The sequence below is a fragment of the Bos indicus x Bos taurus genome, chromosome 13 (genome assembly GCF_003369695.1).
Source record: "Bos indicus x Bos taurus breed Angus x Brahman F1 hybrid chromosome 13, Bos_hybrid_MaternalHap_v2.0, whole genome shotgun sequence".
In the NCBI taxonomy this organism is placed as follows: Eukaryota; Metazoa; Chordata; class Mammalia; order Artiodactyla; family Bovidae; genus Bos; species Bos indicus x Bos taurus.
The window spans coordinates 4145139-4163330 of record NC_040088.1 but is presented as its reverse complement, the minus strand read 5'-3'; the positions used below and the strand labels follow the sequence as shown (position 1 = coordinate 4163330).

General features: G+C 52.1%; 1 protein-coding gene across 5 annotated transcripts in view; it reads right to left on the bottom strand.

The window, feature by feature from the left end:
- The window catches only part of NFATC2 (nuclear factor of activated T cells 2), a 164544-nt gene that overhangs the window by 55397 nt on the left and 90955 nt on the right, over window positions 1–18192 (bottom strand). For all 5 annotated transcript variants that reach the window (XM_027558259.1, XM_027558257.1, XM_027558258.1 and 2 more), the window contains exon 6: window positions 6776–6916. In XM_027558259.1, the coding sequence (XP_027414060.1) occupies window positions 6776–6916 (141 nt within the window). The remainder of the gene's footprint in view (window positions 1–6775; window positions 6917–18192) is intronic.

Genomic DNA, 18192 nt, shown 5'->3' with positions numbered 1-18192 from the left:
TGGAGTTCAGGCAAACAGCCCTCTGAAAAGAAGACCATCTTCTCTATCTCTGGGGGTGGGGGTGGGCTCCTGAGCTGCAATCTGACTTCTGTTGTTGGGGGAACACTCAAAGCCCCAGCCAGCTGTGTATAAGTGGTGGGCTCTGGCCCAAGGGACCTGTGACACCGCGGACGTGAGTCACCAAGGGCAAAGGTCTACAGAGCCTTAGTCATGGTCAAGCCCAGCTTGAAGGCTGACCTTTCCCAGAGGCAAGTCCAAGGCAGAGAGACTTCCAGACCAAGTCAATTGTTTCAGAAGACACCAGAGGCGGTGAAGCCAAACCCATGGAGAAAAACAGGTGGGAAGAGGAGGTGTCTTCTCTAAGTGAGTTCCAATGTTTCCAGGGGACGAATCCACGGAAAAGTACTTAATTTAGCAAAAAATTTTTATTTTAAGCATATGCATTTATATTTATTAAACAAAGCTCAAAATACAACCTTTGGGAACCTCCAAGTCATAAAATGACTCACATTAGGATGTGATGACTCAGTGGGAAAGAGGGAATTCCAATTCCACCACCCACGCCTTCTTTCTAAAAAATCAATTTGCCCTCTCAACAGGTGATAGGAGCCTCTGCCATCAGACTGGTCCAAGAAACCATCCAGCAAAACAAAACACAAGTTCTCTTCAAACAATTTAAGTTTCAAAGCTGAGTAATCCGACACAGGCACATTTCCAACCTACGCCCCCGCGGGACACAGAGGGCCAGGGAGCTACTTGGCTGGAGCCAGGGGGAGTGGGGGGGTGCTGAATTAAGAAAGATTTACCAGCTGAAAAATTCCAAAACCCTGTGTCATGTGGAGGAACCTTCCAAAACATTGGATCCCACCCAGGCGCGCCGAGTCGCTCGGAGCCATGGCAACCCCGTTTCCGCTGCCACATCACTTTTATTTTTGTGTCCTTAGATTTTTTCCTGTTTTGCAATGTTTTGCTGGGACCCCCGACTCCGCCTGAGGCCTGGGTGGCCGGGGGCCAGGGTTACCAGCTGAAGTCAGGAACAGCCTGGACTTCCCAGGGTGAACTTTGCCTGCAGAGGTTCCACATTTCTTAAATTTCAGAGAATATAGAAAGGCTTTTCAGCAATTACTGAAAATGGTCAATGGGAAAGCTCCGGATCGTTCTGTGGGGCTCCTCTTTGTTCTCTTGGATGTGACTTGCAAGATCCCTCTAGGGTTGATGATAAATGTTCCCCAGGATTCCAGCTCTGTCACCAGCTGGCAGCTGACTTGGGGCCCATGGCTTGACCTCTGTGAGCCTCAGTGACCTCATCTGTAAGATGGGAGTAATGCTGCCTGCCTCTCCAGGCTGGTGTGACGATTAAATACATTCACTCAGCAATATGTATAAACACCTGCTTAGCAACTAAACCACCACCACAAGCACCTACTAAGTGCCAAGGTCGTTCCAGATGCTGCAGACACAGCAGCAAACGCCATGTTCCAGCCCTCAAGGAACTCTATATGTGAGACTAGATAATAAATGAGCAAAAAAAAAAAAAAAATAGACAAAATAGACAAGATCTCTCCAGTAGATAGGAGTTCCCTGGTGGTCCGGGGGCTAGGACCCTGCAGTGCCGACGAAGAGTTCAATCCCTGGTCGGGGAACTAGATCCCACACGCTGTAAATAAGGATCTCAGATGCCACATCAAAGGTTAAAGATCTCATAAGACCTGGTGCAGCCAAAATATTAATAAATAAACGGTTTTTTAAAAAAGGTGATTCTCATAGAGCTAAGAACTTCAGAGGAGGCAGGGAAGGGCAAGGGGGGGAGGTCAAGCACCTTCGGAGCAGATGGTCAAGGAGGGCACCTTAAGGACGTCACCTCTGAGTTGAGCTTTGTAGAAATGGGATGATGCAAGCCACCAGGAAACAGCAAAAGCAACGCTCCTCTGATGGAAAGGAGAGTGGGCTGTCTGACGACAGAGTGAAGACAATATAGCTAAGGCCCCAGGAGCAAGAGGGCAAGTCCAAAGGGCCGAAATCGGAGAGATGGGCCAGGGCCAGCTCGCGCGGGCCCCTAGAAGTCCTGCAAATCATTAAAAATAGTAATAAAAACAATATAATAATCATTATTATTACTGCTGCTATAAATAAGATGCCACTTTCCAAAACACCGAGCTTTTCTAACTTAAGAAACACCACGCTCCCCTTCTCCTACTGTTTTTCCACCATCCTCCAATTTGTCATCCTGCTGGAGTGGAAACTGCCAATTCCATTTCAGTCGACAGCTATAAAAAGCACACTGGAGCTGGTGGTGCCGATGACCCAACGTGGGGGCTAAGATTAGCCCAGGAGGCTGTCACCTTTCCTTAATGTGAGAACCAGCTGGGGTTCCCCTTCCTTGGAAAACTTCAACTGTTCCACTCCGCCCCACCCCGCAGCAGCCCGGCCGGCCAAACTGTCCATGGAGATGGGAACGGGGAGCCGTTTTGGAAAAAAGAAGTTGAGCAACAGGGATTCCCCCTGCAGAAGGCGGTCCCGGGCTGGACAGCAAGTGCTTGGGGTCAAAAGAGCAGGAGTGGCTCCCTGCGAATACAAGGGCACCCCCCCACAACCTGTCGGAGCCTCTGGGGGCCAGACATCCCTCCAGGGAAGCCCTCCACTCCTCAGGGCCCGGGGGCACCCCGCACACCCCAGCCTGTCTGCTGGCATCGGTCCAGGGACCGCATCCACCCCGGAGTCTTTTTGATCAGACATGGGACAGTCCTAAAGGACCCTCCTGCCCTCAGTGACCCACTGCAGACTTCAAGAGGCTGTCTCACCACAAAACAGTTCAAGTCAGTGTTTCAGAGCAGCTAAAGGACCTTCAGGCAGGCTCACCTGGTTCTGACCTTTTTCAGAGTAGAACAGCTAATGACCAAGCAAGACTAGCTAATGATCAGGCTTCCTAGGGGCCAGCCCAGCACTGCCATTCACCAGCTGTGTGATCTTTACCAGTTATTTAACCTCTCTGTGCTCGGTTTCTCAGCAAAAAAGGGAAAAAAAAAAAAAAAAAGAATAGTAGCTATCTTCTAGAGCTGTCATGAGGAATCAGATTGTTAATATTAATACCTACCAAGGGCACCAAATAAGGCCTGGCACCTAGTTTATTATTACTCGTTCTTGTTTTTCAGTGTCTCCTGGTTCCATGAGATAAAATCATGTTCAGCCTTGTTCTTCCACCATCTAAATATAATAACAACCACTAACATTTAACAAGCATCTATGCAAGATGCTAACATTAGAGCCTAAAATGCCAAACTCCATGCAAAGAGCGTAACCTGTATCCTCTCATTTAACTTTCCCGTCTCTCAAGTGAAGTAAGTCATCTGTATTTTACAAAAGAGGAAATGCTGACTTAGGTGAAATGACTTACCCAGGATGGCAAAGCCACCAGATGCAGATCACAGATTCGAACTCAGGCCGTCTGACCTCACAGCTACGCTGGTAACCACTGCAGCTGACAAGCCTCCCACAGTCTGCCCACGAGGCCTATGCCTGTGGCAGTATGTATCCAATAAGTGACCTATGGCCTGAACAAGGAAAACGCTGGGGAGACCGTAAAAATAACAAGGAACACTCCTGACGCACTGAGTGCCCACTGCTTGCCGACGAGTTTAACTCTGGGAGGGAAAACTGTTAACTCATTGACTGAAAACGGATGTCCAGGGAAGCTGAATAACAAGATGCTGCTGGATACTATCTGCAGGCGAGTTCCCCAGCTTCTCCAGGCTTAGCCACCTGCCTGTCTGTCAGATGAGACAAGGCACGCCCACAGAGAGGAAACTTCATGATTCCTCTTATTAACATGCAGCTTTTCAAAGCTGAAAGAGACTCTGGGTTTTTCTCCCCTCAAGCGGTAAACAAATTTCTTCTGAAACCAAGAGAAGGAAAGCTGGAGAGTAAATGTCTGCCTGCCTTCCATCCTTCCATCCATCCATCCAGCAAATACCTATCTGAGGCCCTTGAGTAGCCTCACAAGTACCTGCACTCCCAGGACAGTTGAAAGCTGTCTGGCTCCTAGCTCCACAAGGAACTTGGTAGCACCTGGTCTGCAAGCCATCCCTCCATACTTCCAGCAGCTCCCCAAGGAGACTGCTCACCTGGACACGAAGAACAAGATGTCTATGTATTCTCAGCATTTTCTGCTCTGCCAGTAAGGTGCCTTGAAGCCACACACTTCTTGTGGAAGTCAGCACAAGACCAGCAGGATGATTTCCTGGTCCTAGAGACCCATCCAAGCTGAGGAGGCTAATGCTAACTTGGTTATTTACATTTCATGCCACTTTCCTGCTCGAGAACCCACCACGATTCCTACCACGATTCCCTATCTCCGTACTCACGTGCAGACTAAGTCAAGGCTGTGTCTCTACCTGGCGTCAGGAGACTTCTCTGGGCTCTGCTCATCAAAACACTTCCTGGTGATAACCAGCCTCTACTCCAGCCACAAAGGTCTGCTCTCTGTCTCATGAGAGCCCAGTAACTTCTTGCCATTGAGAATAGTGTACACTGTTTCACCGCCTGAAAAATAAAGCCTCCTCCAAAACGTGTCAGGATGTGCACGCCTTGAAACCCAAGACAGCACATGCCGGCCTCAACCTTAGGAAGGAACAGTAACAAACGGCATGAGTTAATGCATACTGAGCACTTGCTGTAAGCAGCTGGCTCTCTGTATCCGTAGGATCCACATTCATGGATTCAACCAACCACAGACAAAAATACTCAAAACAAAAAACAATTTAAGAAAGTTCCAAAACACAAAACTTGAACATGCCACTCACTGGCAACTGTTAACGTAGCATTTACCTAGTACTAAGTCTTCTCAGTAATCTAGAGCGATTTAAAGTACACGAGAGGAAGTACAAGGGACTTGTGCACTCTCCGAGTCTGGTATCTATCAGGGTCCTGGCACCAATCCACTGCAGACTCCGAGGGACAAGTGAACCGAGCATTTACAACTCTTAACCTCATGACCACCCTATAAGGTATGACTGTCACCATCCTCGTTACACAGAGAAGGAAACTGCTGCCCAGAGAGGCTAAGCAGCTTGCCCAAGGTCCCCCATCTAGGAAGGAGGAGGACTGGGCTTTGAACACAAGCCGTCCGGCTGGAGCGCGTGAGCCCTCGCCTAGCTGACCAAAGGCACGAACAGGAGGCGCGTCACGGAGACACTTCAGTTCAGTTCAGTCGCTCAGTCGTCTGACTCTTTGCAACCCCATGAATCGCAGCACGCCAGGCCTCCCTGTCCATCACCAGCTCCCGGAGTTCACTCACTTAGAACAGCACAAAGTTGGAAGCAGCCTCACGCCCAATAGAGGAGGACGGTTCAATAAAGGATTGGCCGCCACAGGACAGACGCATCACACCCACCTACACGTCCGCGCTCCTCCTCACGACATCATCACAGCCCGCACACCCGCAGGGCCTGACCGTGAGCCCCACTTCACGCCATTTTTCTATTGCAGCGGCGTTGGCAAGCCTCTTTCAAATCATGTGCCTCCTGCCGTGCTTCCAAGATGTGAGGAAGCAGTTCTCACACCCTGGACACGGGGCAGCCCATCCCAAGAGCAGGCTCTGTGTGAATGTGGGAAGCAGCCCCCCGTCAGTGACGGCCCCTTTCAGGGCCATCCTCAGGGCAGCAGACAGACAGACATCAACTCGCCTCTGATCTGACCTGAAATCATGTCCATAGGAAAGAAAAAAAAAAAAGCTCAACCTAGCACCCATAACTATCAAGCCAATTATATAACCTGATATTTTTCCTACTTCAGACCATGGTCTTTTTAACACGTCCTCATTGGTAAACACATTCACAGATGGCCCATTTTAAGAAAGGATACACATGTCCTTTAAACCTCTCATAGCAAGGTGTACAAAAATCAAGTACTAATTCAGTACAATTTTTTAAATTACAAAACAGGGCATTTCCGGGATGGGTTGAAAGCACTACTGGCCCAGTACTGGTGGAAGTTTCCAATCTGTAAGTTTCCGGAAGGTGATTTGAATTCTACAAAGCAATATGTACTTAAAGCTCTCAAAATGACTACCCAAAATCCCACACGGGAATAAACCCAACATAAACAGAAAAGATACGCGTGGAGTTTCATGTGTAAGAAGACTACTTAATTAGTCCTACAAGTACAACCAGAGAGACCGCAGTATTAGTTACAATAAAAATATAAGCTGCCAATGTTTATTGACTTACAATATACCTGGTGTTGTCATAATTACCTGACATGTATTAACTCGTTTAACCCACGTGAAAGCCCTATGGGGTAATAACTCTTGTTATAATCATTCTATTCATAAAGAAACAGAGGCACAGAAAAGTCAGGTAATTTGTCTAGGATCACAGAGCAATCAAGTAGCAAAGGCAGGATGTGAACCCGGGATATCCAGGGGCTGGAGGTATGACGTCAAGCATGTATGATTAATCTTTGTGCTCTTACTATTCTCTGTTTGGTAAGTCTAAAATCTGAAAGAAAAAAAAAAAGGTGTCTCCTTATGTGTAAAAAATAATTAAAAAAAAAAGAGTTGGGGGTGGGAAAAGCCTTTTCATCCAACCAAACCAGCCAGGATGAGTTAAAATTCACCATAGGACATTCAGGCAGCAGTGGGCCAGGTGGATATCAAGGTCACTGGAGACAAGGAAATCTCCCCGAGTGAGTAAGGAAACGCTACACAGTGGGATCTAACCCCCCAAACTAAGAAGAAAAAGACGGTCACTTTCATACGGCGCTCGAAAGGCGCTCTGACCTGTGGTCTTCTCGGTAAACACGACTTTGGACTCGGCCGTGAAGTTCTGTCCCGTGAGAATCATCTGCTGGCCGCCGTACACCAGGCAGCTGTCGATGTCTTGCCTTTCCACCATGGGCAGCTCGTGGGCGGACCGCTGGGCTGTGGGCGAGAGAAAAAGACGTCGCTGTGATGACGGGAGACACCCACTCGGAACCGTCCCGAGATTTCACGGGACACGATGCACTCTGCCCACCTCTGTCACTTGCTGTCACTGCAAGCGCGCAACCCTCACCCCTGGCAACCAGCGACTCTGCAAATGTTATGCTCTTGTCAACGTGCCTGAAGTCTTTGGGGCTAATTTTCTCCTAACAACAAGTTTCATTTTCATGACTCAAGAGACCGATGCCTATTCTCCTTTTAGGAAGGAGAGGAGAATACGAATTTGATTTTTTTTTTTTAGTAAAAGGATAGGCAAATCAACCTTTTTGTAAGAGGTTTCCTTTGCTAGAGCGCACGCTCTTCTACACTTGACGGCAGCCACACACAAAGGGCTCACGCACGCAAACTCGAGGGCCTAATTCCTGAGAGTGTAGGTGCCTTGGCCTCTGAACTCATTCGCCCCCATCCCGTCTCTGACCACATTTTCTAGCACTCCCCCTCGCTCACTCCCCTCCAGTCACACTTCTAGAATGTTCTCACCATCTCTAAAACACACACAGCACACTGCCATCTTTGAATGCTTGCACTTTCAAGCCCTCCTCTCTGGAAGGCTCCTCCCCGCTTGCCAGCACGGCTGCCTTCCTCACTTCTGGCAGGTTTCTACACAGATGTCTCCTCCTCAGAGAGGCTTCCTTGCCCCACCCTTGCACCCTGCCCCTCCCAGCTAACACAGCAGGACCACCTGTCCGTCTGTCTGGCGGTGCCCCCCCCCACCTCTTTATCCTGCTCCATCCTGCTTAGTTCATCCCCAGAGAGCTTTCCACCTTCAGAAACGCTACCTGTAGCGTTCTTGGTTCCTCTGCATTTCATCTCTTCCCCACGAGAAAATAAGCCCAAAAGAGAGGAGCATCGCTTTACGCATGCTGTGAGCCCAGGGCTGGGCCCAGGGCCCAGGACTTAACAGGGGGTGCTTGAGAAGGATGTAGGGATGGATGGATGGATGGAGACAGATGTGGATACAGATGTATCTCAATATATCTTGACACATATTTATCTCAATATCTCAATATCCTCATCTGTATCTGCATTGAGTAATGGGACAGGCCGACTGTTTAACTACAATGATATACTTGAATGCTCACCATAACCTTCTAAGGAAAGAAGTATAATGAAATTATATGCCTTCCCGGAGAAAACGGAAGCCTAGAAGTCAGCTATGGTGATGCTGAGATTTGACCTGAGCCCTAAGAGCTGGCCTGCCCAGCTCCAGAGCCCCCTCCTTTAGCTCCTCCATTCAGCCAGTTCTTCTGGAGGGTGGGCTGCAGGAAAGAGTGAAGACCCTCTCCAGATGCCTGCCCTGGGCAGGGTGGGAAACAGGTCCGGCCGACACAAGGGACCATCCCCTGGGCCTCGCTTTGGCAGCGTGGGCCGCGGAGGCCGGCCCGCCCCCTGGGTGAGTCAGCCTGAGCTCCTGGCATCCTTCCCAGAGCCCGAGGACTGGGCAGAGGGCCAGCCTTCTCTGTGCCAGGGGCCGGCGGACCGCCCCCTCCAGGAGCCATGGACGCAGCCGTGTGAGGCCCTAGGCGCGGGCCTAACCCTGCCCTCCCGGCCGGCCTGGGCCTCCAGGTCCAGCACCCTGTCCCTCCTGCCCTGGAGCCACGTTGAAACCCATGCCTTCAGCGGCAACCGTGCACGCGGCAACCTTTAAGGAGTCTGCTGTGGATAAGACACTCCCAGACACTCTACGTCGAAAACACAGCCCAGGACTCTCAGTGACCTCCCGGCCAGTATCTCCCCATCCCAGGCTCAGCCCAGGCTCTCTGTTCCCAGGGCCCAGCCAGCCACTGTGGTTCTAAGGGGCTCCCAGTTATGGGCACATATTAAAAAGGCCTCTCAGCAGGAGCTGCTAATTTCTCCCACATGGGCTGGGTTATTAATCCTTTCTTTCAATAGAGGAGGTTTGTGTGACTTCCTAATTGAGCTGCCATCAATGGAGATTTATTAGCAGTGAAAACAGCAGTCACACCGCCTAGAAGAGCAGGTCCCGGCTTTTCGGATCTGCCTTGGATGTGTTTCGGGGGCGAGGAGGGGCTTTTGGTCCCAGGGATGGATGGGTGGGAAGGCCTCAAGACCCATGCCGCCCATTCTGCAGGTGGAACGCCTGAGTCATCACTCTCGGGCGAGCTGGCCAAGGGCTCGCATCCAGCCAGGCTGGAGACTGGACGTGGCCATGGGCTCTCAGCGCTGGGCGGGAGGCTGGCCCGGCCAGCTGCTCTGTGAGTCACCGAGCACTGCTGTGGACACAGCTTGGCCATTTCCTGGAGCAACATCACTGCTTCTCCCTCCAAAGCCTCGTAGGTTCAGGCAACCAACTGATCCTCCTCTGACCAAACCTTCATTTCCCACCCCTTCTCCTTGATGCTTAGTCCTCAGTCGTGTCAGACTCTTCGCAACCCCGTGGACTGTAGCCCACCAGGCTCCTCTGTCCATAGGATTCTCCAGGCAAGAATACTGGAGTGGGAGCCGTTCCCTTCTCCACAGGGATCTTCCTAACCCAGGGGTCAAACTCAGGTCTCCCACATTGCGGGCAGATTCTTTGTCTGAGCCACCAAGGAAACCCCTGCTTCTCCTTACCTGAATGAAAACCATCTTTTCTAAAGAAAATGTACAGACAAGAGTCCAGCCTCGCTTCCTGTAAGCTTTTATCTGAACTGTGGTCTTGCAACTCAAAGTGTGGGCTACATCCTAGGAACAGGGTTGGGGGTGGAAGGTGATATTAGAGATGTAGAACCTTGGGCCCCACCCCAGACCTACTGAGCCTTGTTAAGACTCTGCAGCTTAACGAGGAACCCAGCTGACTCTTATGAGCTGTCAAGGGGGAGAAGTACTGCTTAACCCTGGCTACACATGAGCATCACCTGGGGGGTCGAAACAAACACGACATTCCAGCCCTAATGCTACCACTTTACAGACAGACAGACATGCTCAGAACTCGGCTCCATGGAGGGGCAGCCCCTGCCCGGGTGAGGCTGCCACGTGGGACCGTCCTCGGTCTCAGCTCAAGTCCCCACCAGGTGACCCTTTAGGGGGCTTCCCAACTCAAAACCTCACTTTGCCAAATAGGAAAAACGGGGCCATCGGCAGACCCATGCCACAGGCTGTTTGAGGGTTAAATGGGAGAATTCACAGAAAGCATATTTGATTTAATAAATCCCAGCCGGGAAAGCAAACAACAGGATGCGCTGCAGTTCCTGGGGCGGTTGCCCTGTGTCAACCGATACCTGTGACTGTGTCCGCGTGTTTACACGCAGTACTGCGCTCATCGGCGCGGTTCCTGCTGGATCCCGACCCCAAACCCAGGTGTCTTGGCCCTGAGCCCCAGCATTTTTCAAAGTGGGGTTCCCGGGTCACCTGGTTGGGGGAGGCGCTTAATAAAAATGCAGCCACCCAGGCCACGGCCCTAACCCTGGGCCCCGGCGTCTCTTGGAGGAGGCTGGACATTTGCATTTTTACAATCTTTCCAGGTGACCTGTTGCACACACTCTGCTTGAGAGCCAAGCCCCACACTTAAAAGGCCACCTGAGGACCAGGGGACCTCCTCCAGGGGAGGCCCTGCACCCTCAGAGAGCCCAGAAGCAAAGCAAACGAATCCAATTAGCCTCTGAAAGAGGAAACTGAGGAGAGGCAAACAGCAACCGAAAGTGCCCTCCTGGGGTCCACTTCCTTCTCCCTCTCTGAGGGCTACTCACTGGGGTGACACCGTCACAGAGGCAGGGCTCCCCGCAAGCCCACTGGGCCTCCCAGGCCTGCATCACCACCCCCGACGGCCCCCACCAAGTCCCGTTTGGCTCTTCAACCATCAGCGGGGCCAGCCCCCCAAGCCCCCAAGCCCTAGAGTGGTCTAAGCAAGCCGTGGCGGGTCAGCAGCTTAAAGCTAAGCCCACGGCCCACGTCTCACCTGTGGGCGGAGGCCAGCCCCTCTGCTCCTGCTGAAGCATCGCGGTGGCCCTCGAAGCCGGGAGATTTCCCCAGGCTTGGCTCCTGCCCCTGGATTCTGGCACGTCATAAAGTGGCTTGGGGCTCCTGGGTTTTATGAGCTCTGAATCAACAGGGCGCCGCTGGTGTAGCCCGTATGGGTGTTTACTTTCACTAGCAACAGTGGCTGACGGGGAGTCGAGCCGCGGCAGCAAAGACTAAGTGAAGGAAATTCACCCCAGGCGGGTCCTCCAGGTCGGCCTGGACAGGGAACACTGCTGTCTGTCTGTCTGCCATTCTCCATCATGGGGCTGCCTGGCCAAGAATGCTGGAGAACCGCAGGGGAGAGGAGAGGCTGGCCAGGGAGACCAGGTACGCAGTGTAGGTGGCATCTGTTAACAACTGCAAATGGTTATAGCTGCAGCAGAGAGTGCCTTGGATCCCAGAGACTTCTCATACACATTGTTCTTTACATTATAAAGCACATAATGAGGCAATTCATGGTCATGGGTCAAAGGAAGGATGCCGACAGGTGACTGCCTGAGTCTGAAGCCCAGCTCGCTGATATCTTAGCTTGGGGAACCTTGGGCGAGTCATTTCACCTCTCCGCGCCTCTGTTTTCTCATCTACAAAATGGGAACACATCACACACTGCTGACCTCAGAGGGCTGTTTGCAGATTAAATGAGCTGGCGCACGGGAAGTGTGTGGTACCTCGTCAGAGCTCTGTGAGCGTCAGTTCTGTTTATTTTTATGGCTGAACTTCATGAGACCACAGAGCAGGAACGATTCCCATTCTGGTGCTGAGGGCGCTGAGCCTCCCAGAGGAGGAGCTCCATGCCTGGGAGCTCACAGCTACAGCAGGCAGGCCGGCAGAGCTTGACCCCAGACTGTGGCATTCCCCCACCCAGAGGGACTCCTTTTTAGTAAAATGAGGAAGACTCAGTGGGAAAGCGGCCAGCCAGCCTGAACTGGGAGGCCCCCCGCCCGCCACGTCAGTCTCACCCGGGCTCCAGCACTGACCATCCCCCAGCCGCACAGCCCTTCTTGCCTGTACTTCGGGCCCCTGGCCTTGGCCGTGAGCCTGGCCTGGCCCGGAACGCGGTGCTTCGGCCTCGCCCGGGAGGGCGGGGAGCAGGCCTGGCAGACGGCCCCTCAGGCCCCTACCCTGGTGTTGCTGGCTCTTCCCTGGGAAGCGGGAGATGGGGACAGGGGAGCACAATTCTCCCTGAGTGGGGGGCTCACCTCTGGAGGGGCCTGTGAGCACCCACAGTACAGGGGTGGGGTCCACGGCGCTGAAGACCGCCTTCCAGCTCTGGGCCTCAGCAGGTCTCAGCTTTCTCATATGGAAAATGGAACACGAACCCCGGCCCTGCAGGACTGGGACCTCCCCTCCAGACCCCGCAGCGTTGTCCTCACAAGGAGCCCCAAAGGATACTCCCATGGGTCTCCAGTAACCAAGACCCTTCCGGGGGCTCTGCGAATCCCCACGTGACTAGTGAGCTCCCTGGCCACTGAGAGACCCAGGCAGCCACAGCAGAGAACTGGACAAGGGCTTTAACCCCTAGCTCCGCCCTTGCCAGCCATGTGATGAGCAAATCGGTTAGCCCTTCTGAACCTCAGCTTGCTAGATACAAGCTCAGTCTTTAAGATGAGTCTGCGAGGCTGGGGGACTTCCCTGGTGGCCCAGTCCAGTGGTTAGACTCCACGCTTCCAACGCAGGGGTGTGGGTCTGATCCCTGGTCAAGGAACCAGGAGCCCACATGCTCCATGGTGTGGCCAAAATTTTTTTTAATGATAAAACTTTTTTTAAAAACTAGAAACACAGAAGAAAATCTTTGTGACCTTGAATCAGGCCAAAAAAAAAAAGTGTTCTGAGGCTATGATGAGGATGGAAATGAGTTCCATACATGGCAGCTGGGGGCACACAGCAACTCTTCAATACAGGGGAGTTTCACCTGCCCCACCCCTGCAAAATGAGCTTGGTAAAAGGCCACAATCCCAGGGTCAGGTAACCCTGTCAATCAGCAGAGAAGCCACCCCAATCCTGGGCTCCCCAAAACCGAGCTTTCCTGTAATCGCCACCCAGCCAACCCATAGCAGATAACCATCTGAGCTCTACCGAGCAGCAGGGTTGCAGCTTGCTGCCAGCTCCCCTAAAACAAAGTGTTTGCTGAGCCCCCGTACCTGCTGCTACCTGGGCTGTGTGCTCCTGGCAGTGACACAGGTAACTGCAGAGAGAGGCAGGTAACATGTGCTTTGCAGAGCGTCGGGGACGGCTGCCGTGGGGGCGGGGCAAGCCATACCACAAGAGAGATACTGGGGTCATTCTCCTGTACTGATGCAGATATCAACATTCTTACCAGCCCCACTTTACAGATGAGAAGACTGAGGCACCGAGCACTAAGTAACTTCCCTGGGACCAAACAGTGAGTGAGCAGCAGAGGCAGGATGTGAACCCGGGTCCCCAGTCCTAACCAGCGGCCTGCTGCTGCTTCCCATCACGTTGGTTTCTGATGTTTCTGAAACGTGGCTCCTTGGTCATTGCTTAAAAGCCACCTCAGGGAGGCGGCCTGGCCTACCTGCCCTCTGCTCCATGCCCTGACGTCCTCCCAGATCTGCTGCTACACTGCCTCGAAGGAGGCGACGCAGTATGGAGCTATGGAAGGGCGCCCACAGCCCCCTGAGGGTCGCTGAGCTGGTCTCCAGTTTCTATGAGAGGATTAATCAATCAATCAGTCACTCCTGATGGAGCTCAGCCTGGATGTCCTGGGATTCAGCAGGACACGGACGTCACAGTTGGCTTGGCCCCTTACTAGCGGTGTGACCACAAGCAATTAGCTTGACCTCTCTGTGCTTTAGATTTCCTGTCTGTAAAATGGGAGTGGATGCTGAGTTCCTAGAGTTCTCACAAGGATTCAGGAGCAACGGAGAAAGTGCTCGACACAAAGCGTGACTAGTAATTGTTGCCTGTCCTTCACCTCTTCCCTGTCTCCCTCATCTCCTTTCTTCCTTTGGTCTTCAAGTATTTATGAGCATCTGCTCTGTGCTAGGCGCAGTGCTAAACAAATTTTCCCTGGCGGTCCAGTGGTTAAGACTCCACGCTTCCACTGCAGGGGGTGCAGGTTCGATTCCTGGTCGGAGAACTAAGATCCCACGTGCCGCACTGTGAGGCCATAGATAAATAAGTGTGCATGTGTGCTCAGTCACTCAGTCAAGTCTGAATCTGTGACCCCATGGACCGTAGCTCACCAGGCTCTCCTGTCCACAGAATTTTCCAGGCAGAATGGAGTGGGCTGCCATGTCCTACTCTAGAGGATCTTCCCAACCCAGGGATCAAACCCACATCTCCCGCATTAGCAGATAGATTCTTTACCACTGAGCCACCAGCGAAGCCCATCATGACATTCAGTTGTTTGAAGTCTTGCCAGCCTGTTGACTGTGGGTTTTCCCCACTAGAATGTGACCTGCGGGATAGCCAGAACTTTGTTTTGTTCGTTGCTGGATCCCTAGTTCCTAGCACTACATGATATACTCCCAAAGAAGAAGGGGGCAGCAGAGGATGAGATGCTTAAATAGCATCATCGACTCAAAGGACATGAATTTGAGCAAACTCCAGGAGACAGTGAAGGACAGGGCGGCCTGGCGTGCTGCAGTTAACGGGGTCACAAAGAGTCAGATATGACTTAGCGGCTGAATAGCAGGAACAACAAAATACGGTTTTAATTCAAGAATAACATGAAGGAGCCCATAAGAATCATGTGGGTCATTCTGGCTTCTGGCGGGGCAGATGGACAAGACAGCATCTCTGATTCATGAAGCAAAGTGCGATCAGTTTGCCCGTCTGGTCTCCCTCATTCTAAGGATTCCCACAAAGCGCTGCCGTGCGATCACCCACCTCCCACGTCAGACTTCGGGAGTGAAGTGGAGGGGAAGGGAGAGGTGGCGAGGGAGGAACAGGCAGGTTTTCTACGCTCTTTCAGAAAACGGCATATGAAATAATTGCATTTCCATATGGAAAATGATGGGACTGGACCTTACTTCACACCCCACACAAAAATAGATCTGAGACGGTTTGTATCCCTAAATCTACTAATAAAAGCCAGAATCAAAAAACTTTTAGAAGAAACCAGAAGAGAGTGTGTCTGTTATCATCAAATGGGCAGAGATTTCCTAGGGGAATGTAAAGAATAGTAATCTTCAAAGAAGAGAATAAATTAAGACTTCATAAAAATAAAATATTGATCCTCTCAATACAGCACAATTGAGAAAATAAATAGGCAAGCTACAGACTGGGGGAAAATATTCATAATACATAAATCTGACAATGCATAAATGAAAATACAAGGGACTTCACTTATCCAGTGGTTAAGACTCCATTTCCAATGCAGGGGGTGTGGGTCCAATCCTGGGCAGGGAACGAAGATCCTGCAAGCCACGCATCGTGGCTCAGTCAAAAATTAAAAAAGTAAAAATATGAGTAACCCAATAAAAAAATGAACAAAATCTTTGAACTAAGACTTTAGTGAAGAAGACATAAGATAACCAATAAGCACACAGATTAGGGGCCAGCAACATTAGCCTTCAGGGAGATGCAAACGATGGGTTATGCGCAATGAGACACCATCTTACACTCACCGGTAAGACTGTAATTCCAAAGACCGACAGAGCCAAGTACTGGGGAGCATGCAGAGCACGTGGGATTCCCAGATGCCCTGGTACGGAGTGTAAAATGATTTGGAAAACACACACATTGAAACATACACTTTCCCCCATGACCCAGCAATTTCATTTCTGGGTATTCACCCAAAAGAAAAGAAAGTGTTTGTGTACAAGGGCCTTGAAGGAGAATGTTCACAACTGCCTTATGCATGATCCTCAAACCCCAGAAAGAGCCCAAATGTCTACCAGTGGTAAATAAACAATTGTTACATTCACACAGTTGAATACTGTTCAGCAATTAAAAAAGAGAGAGAGAACCACCAAGTCACGCAATAACAGCACTGGATCTCAGAAAACATCCTGCTAAGTAAAACCAACCAGACAGAAGAGGCCACGCTGTACTAGCCCGTGACACAAAGTTCTGGGAGAAGGAAAGCCCACGGAGGTGACGGAAACCGCAACAGTGGTTACCTGCGTGGGGGGGCTGGGGAGGGGGCGATGGCTGTGGGGGAGGAGGAAGCCTTCAGGGGTGGAGGGAAACGCCCTTGATCTTGCTCGAGTGGCGGTCACATGGGTGTGCACATCTGTCAGAACCCACCGCGTCTGCGCCATCTCGCGCATCTGAATTACACCTCGGAGAGAGAGATTTGTGCCACAAGAGAGACACTGAAAACAGTGTATGAGAAAAGCCATTTTCTAGTCCACACCTCGTACCCACACCCCCAACTCCTGCAGAATGAGCAAGGGAGCTTGCACTCTGCACGGGGCGGGCCCGGCCCGGTGGGGATGGCTGTGGTGACCAGAGAGGCCCCTCGGCCCGCAGGGAGAAAGCCCAGGGAGGCTTGCCCAGGACGCACGGCGCGTCCACTCTGTCTCCTCGCTGCCCTTCCACCCCGCCGAGCAGCCTGGGGATGCTTGTCGTCATGCTTTCAATTTTTCAACAAACATTCTAGAGTCAGCTGCTGTGTGCCAGGCCCTGACTGACACCCCACTGGTCCCTAACCCTAACTGAGAGACTGACAGGTAAATTAGGTGTCAGCAAATACAGAGGGGAACCCTGAACCCTGTGGGGTGTGGGCAAGATTGCCCTTTATGGGGGCCTGTCTAAACAGGGGCTTTGGACAAACGAGGGTTAACTGAGTAGTGGAAGGGTGGGGGAGGGCCACGGCGGTGGGTGTCTAACTTCATGGGGGTGCGGGGTGGAGCGAGTCAGAATCACCGGGCCCCTCTAAAAGTCTCCAGGCCCAGACCTCCCTGCAGACCAACTGAGTCAGAGTTTCTGATTCAGATGTGGGCATCGTATTTTTTCTTACAAGTTCCCAGGTGATTCCAACACGCAGCTAAGACCAAGAACTAGTGTTCTGGACAGAGGGGCAGTGCAGGCAGAACCCCGGGAGCAGGAGGAAGATCCCGGCGGATCTGGGAACTGCAGAGCAGAGAGGAGAGGGAAGCCGAGAAAGCTTCCCATCCACCCCGAAGTCAGAATTCGCCCTTGTTTGAAAACGGAGCCTTCCACGATGTAAACGAGGATGCAGACGAAGTCATCCTGGAGTGGGGATGCTGACACCCAATGACAGTGACCTCACAGGAGTCAGAGAGGCGCGTGCAGAGGAGGTTGCATGAAGACGGCGGCAGAGACTGCAGTGATGCGTCTATAAGCCGAGGAATGAGGGTGACCACTGGCCCCCACCGGAAGCCAGGAGAGGGGCCTAGAACAGTCTCCCCAGAGCCTCCAAGACGGGACCACCCCTGCCGACATGCTGATTCCAGGCTTGTGCGCTCCAGATCCCTGAGAATCGATGTCTGTCGATGGAAGGCTCCCCGGCGGTGGTATCTGGCTTCACCCGTCCTGGGAACTCACACAAGACGGACAGCATGGGTCCCTCCATCACAGGGAACTTGCAGCTGAAGCTGAGAGCTCGGAGCAACCCGAGGGGAAGGAGAACTGTCCCACGTGAAGGGGCCCGACGCGGGAAGGCTGCCCACAGCTGCGACCGTGTGGAGGCTTATTGCTGGGCAAGGCAGGGCGTTCCCTTCTGACCTCTTCCACGTTCTCCTGCGAGTGGGAGGAGGGTTATCTGCCTGGCGAGGGTGGGGGTGGCCTCCAGAGCTTGGGAGACCCAAGAAGGTTCAAAACAGTCTCTCTGCTGCGAAGAGGGGAGGAAACCCAAAAGACCTCCTTGGCAGCACCGAAGAGCAGGTGGAAACGAGGCTAGGGAACAACAGGGCGTCTGTCTGGGCACAGGTGAGACGTGGCCTCAGCCGCGCTGGCCAGAAAAGAGACAGAAGGACCTGCCTTTCCAGCAAGTAACTCCGCTTTCTAAAGAGTGGCCTCCAGGGTCTTGTTCGAGACTTTTCCACTAGATTCTGAGAAATCACCCTTGATCCCTGAGCCATCCCATAGTAAAGATTCCTCCAAAGTCAGTAAGTTAACCCTGCAAATCAGCAGCAGCCCACTAAGTGTTTTCCTTACCAGCTCACCTTCCCCGAAGAGTGTGCATGAAATCAATTAGTGAAGAAATCTTTGTAGTACATACACCGTGTTGATACAGGGCTTCGCAGGTGCTGCCAGTGGTGAGGAACCCGCCTGCCAATGCGGGAGACGTGAGCCATGTGGGCTGGGTCCCTGGATCAGGAAGA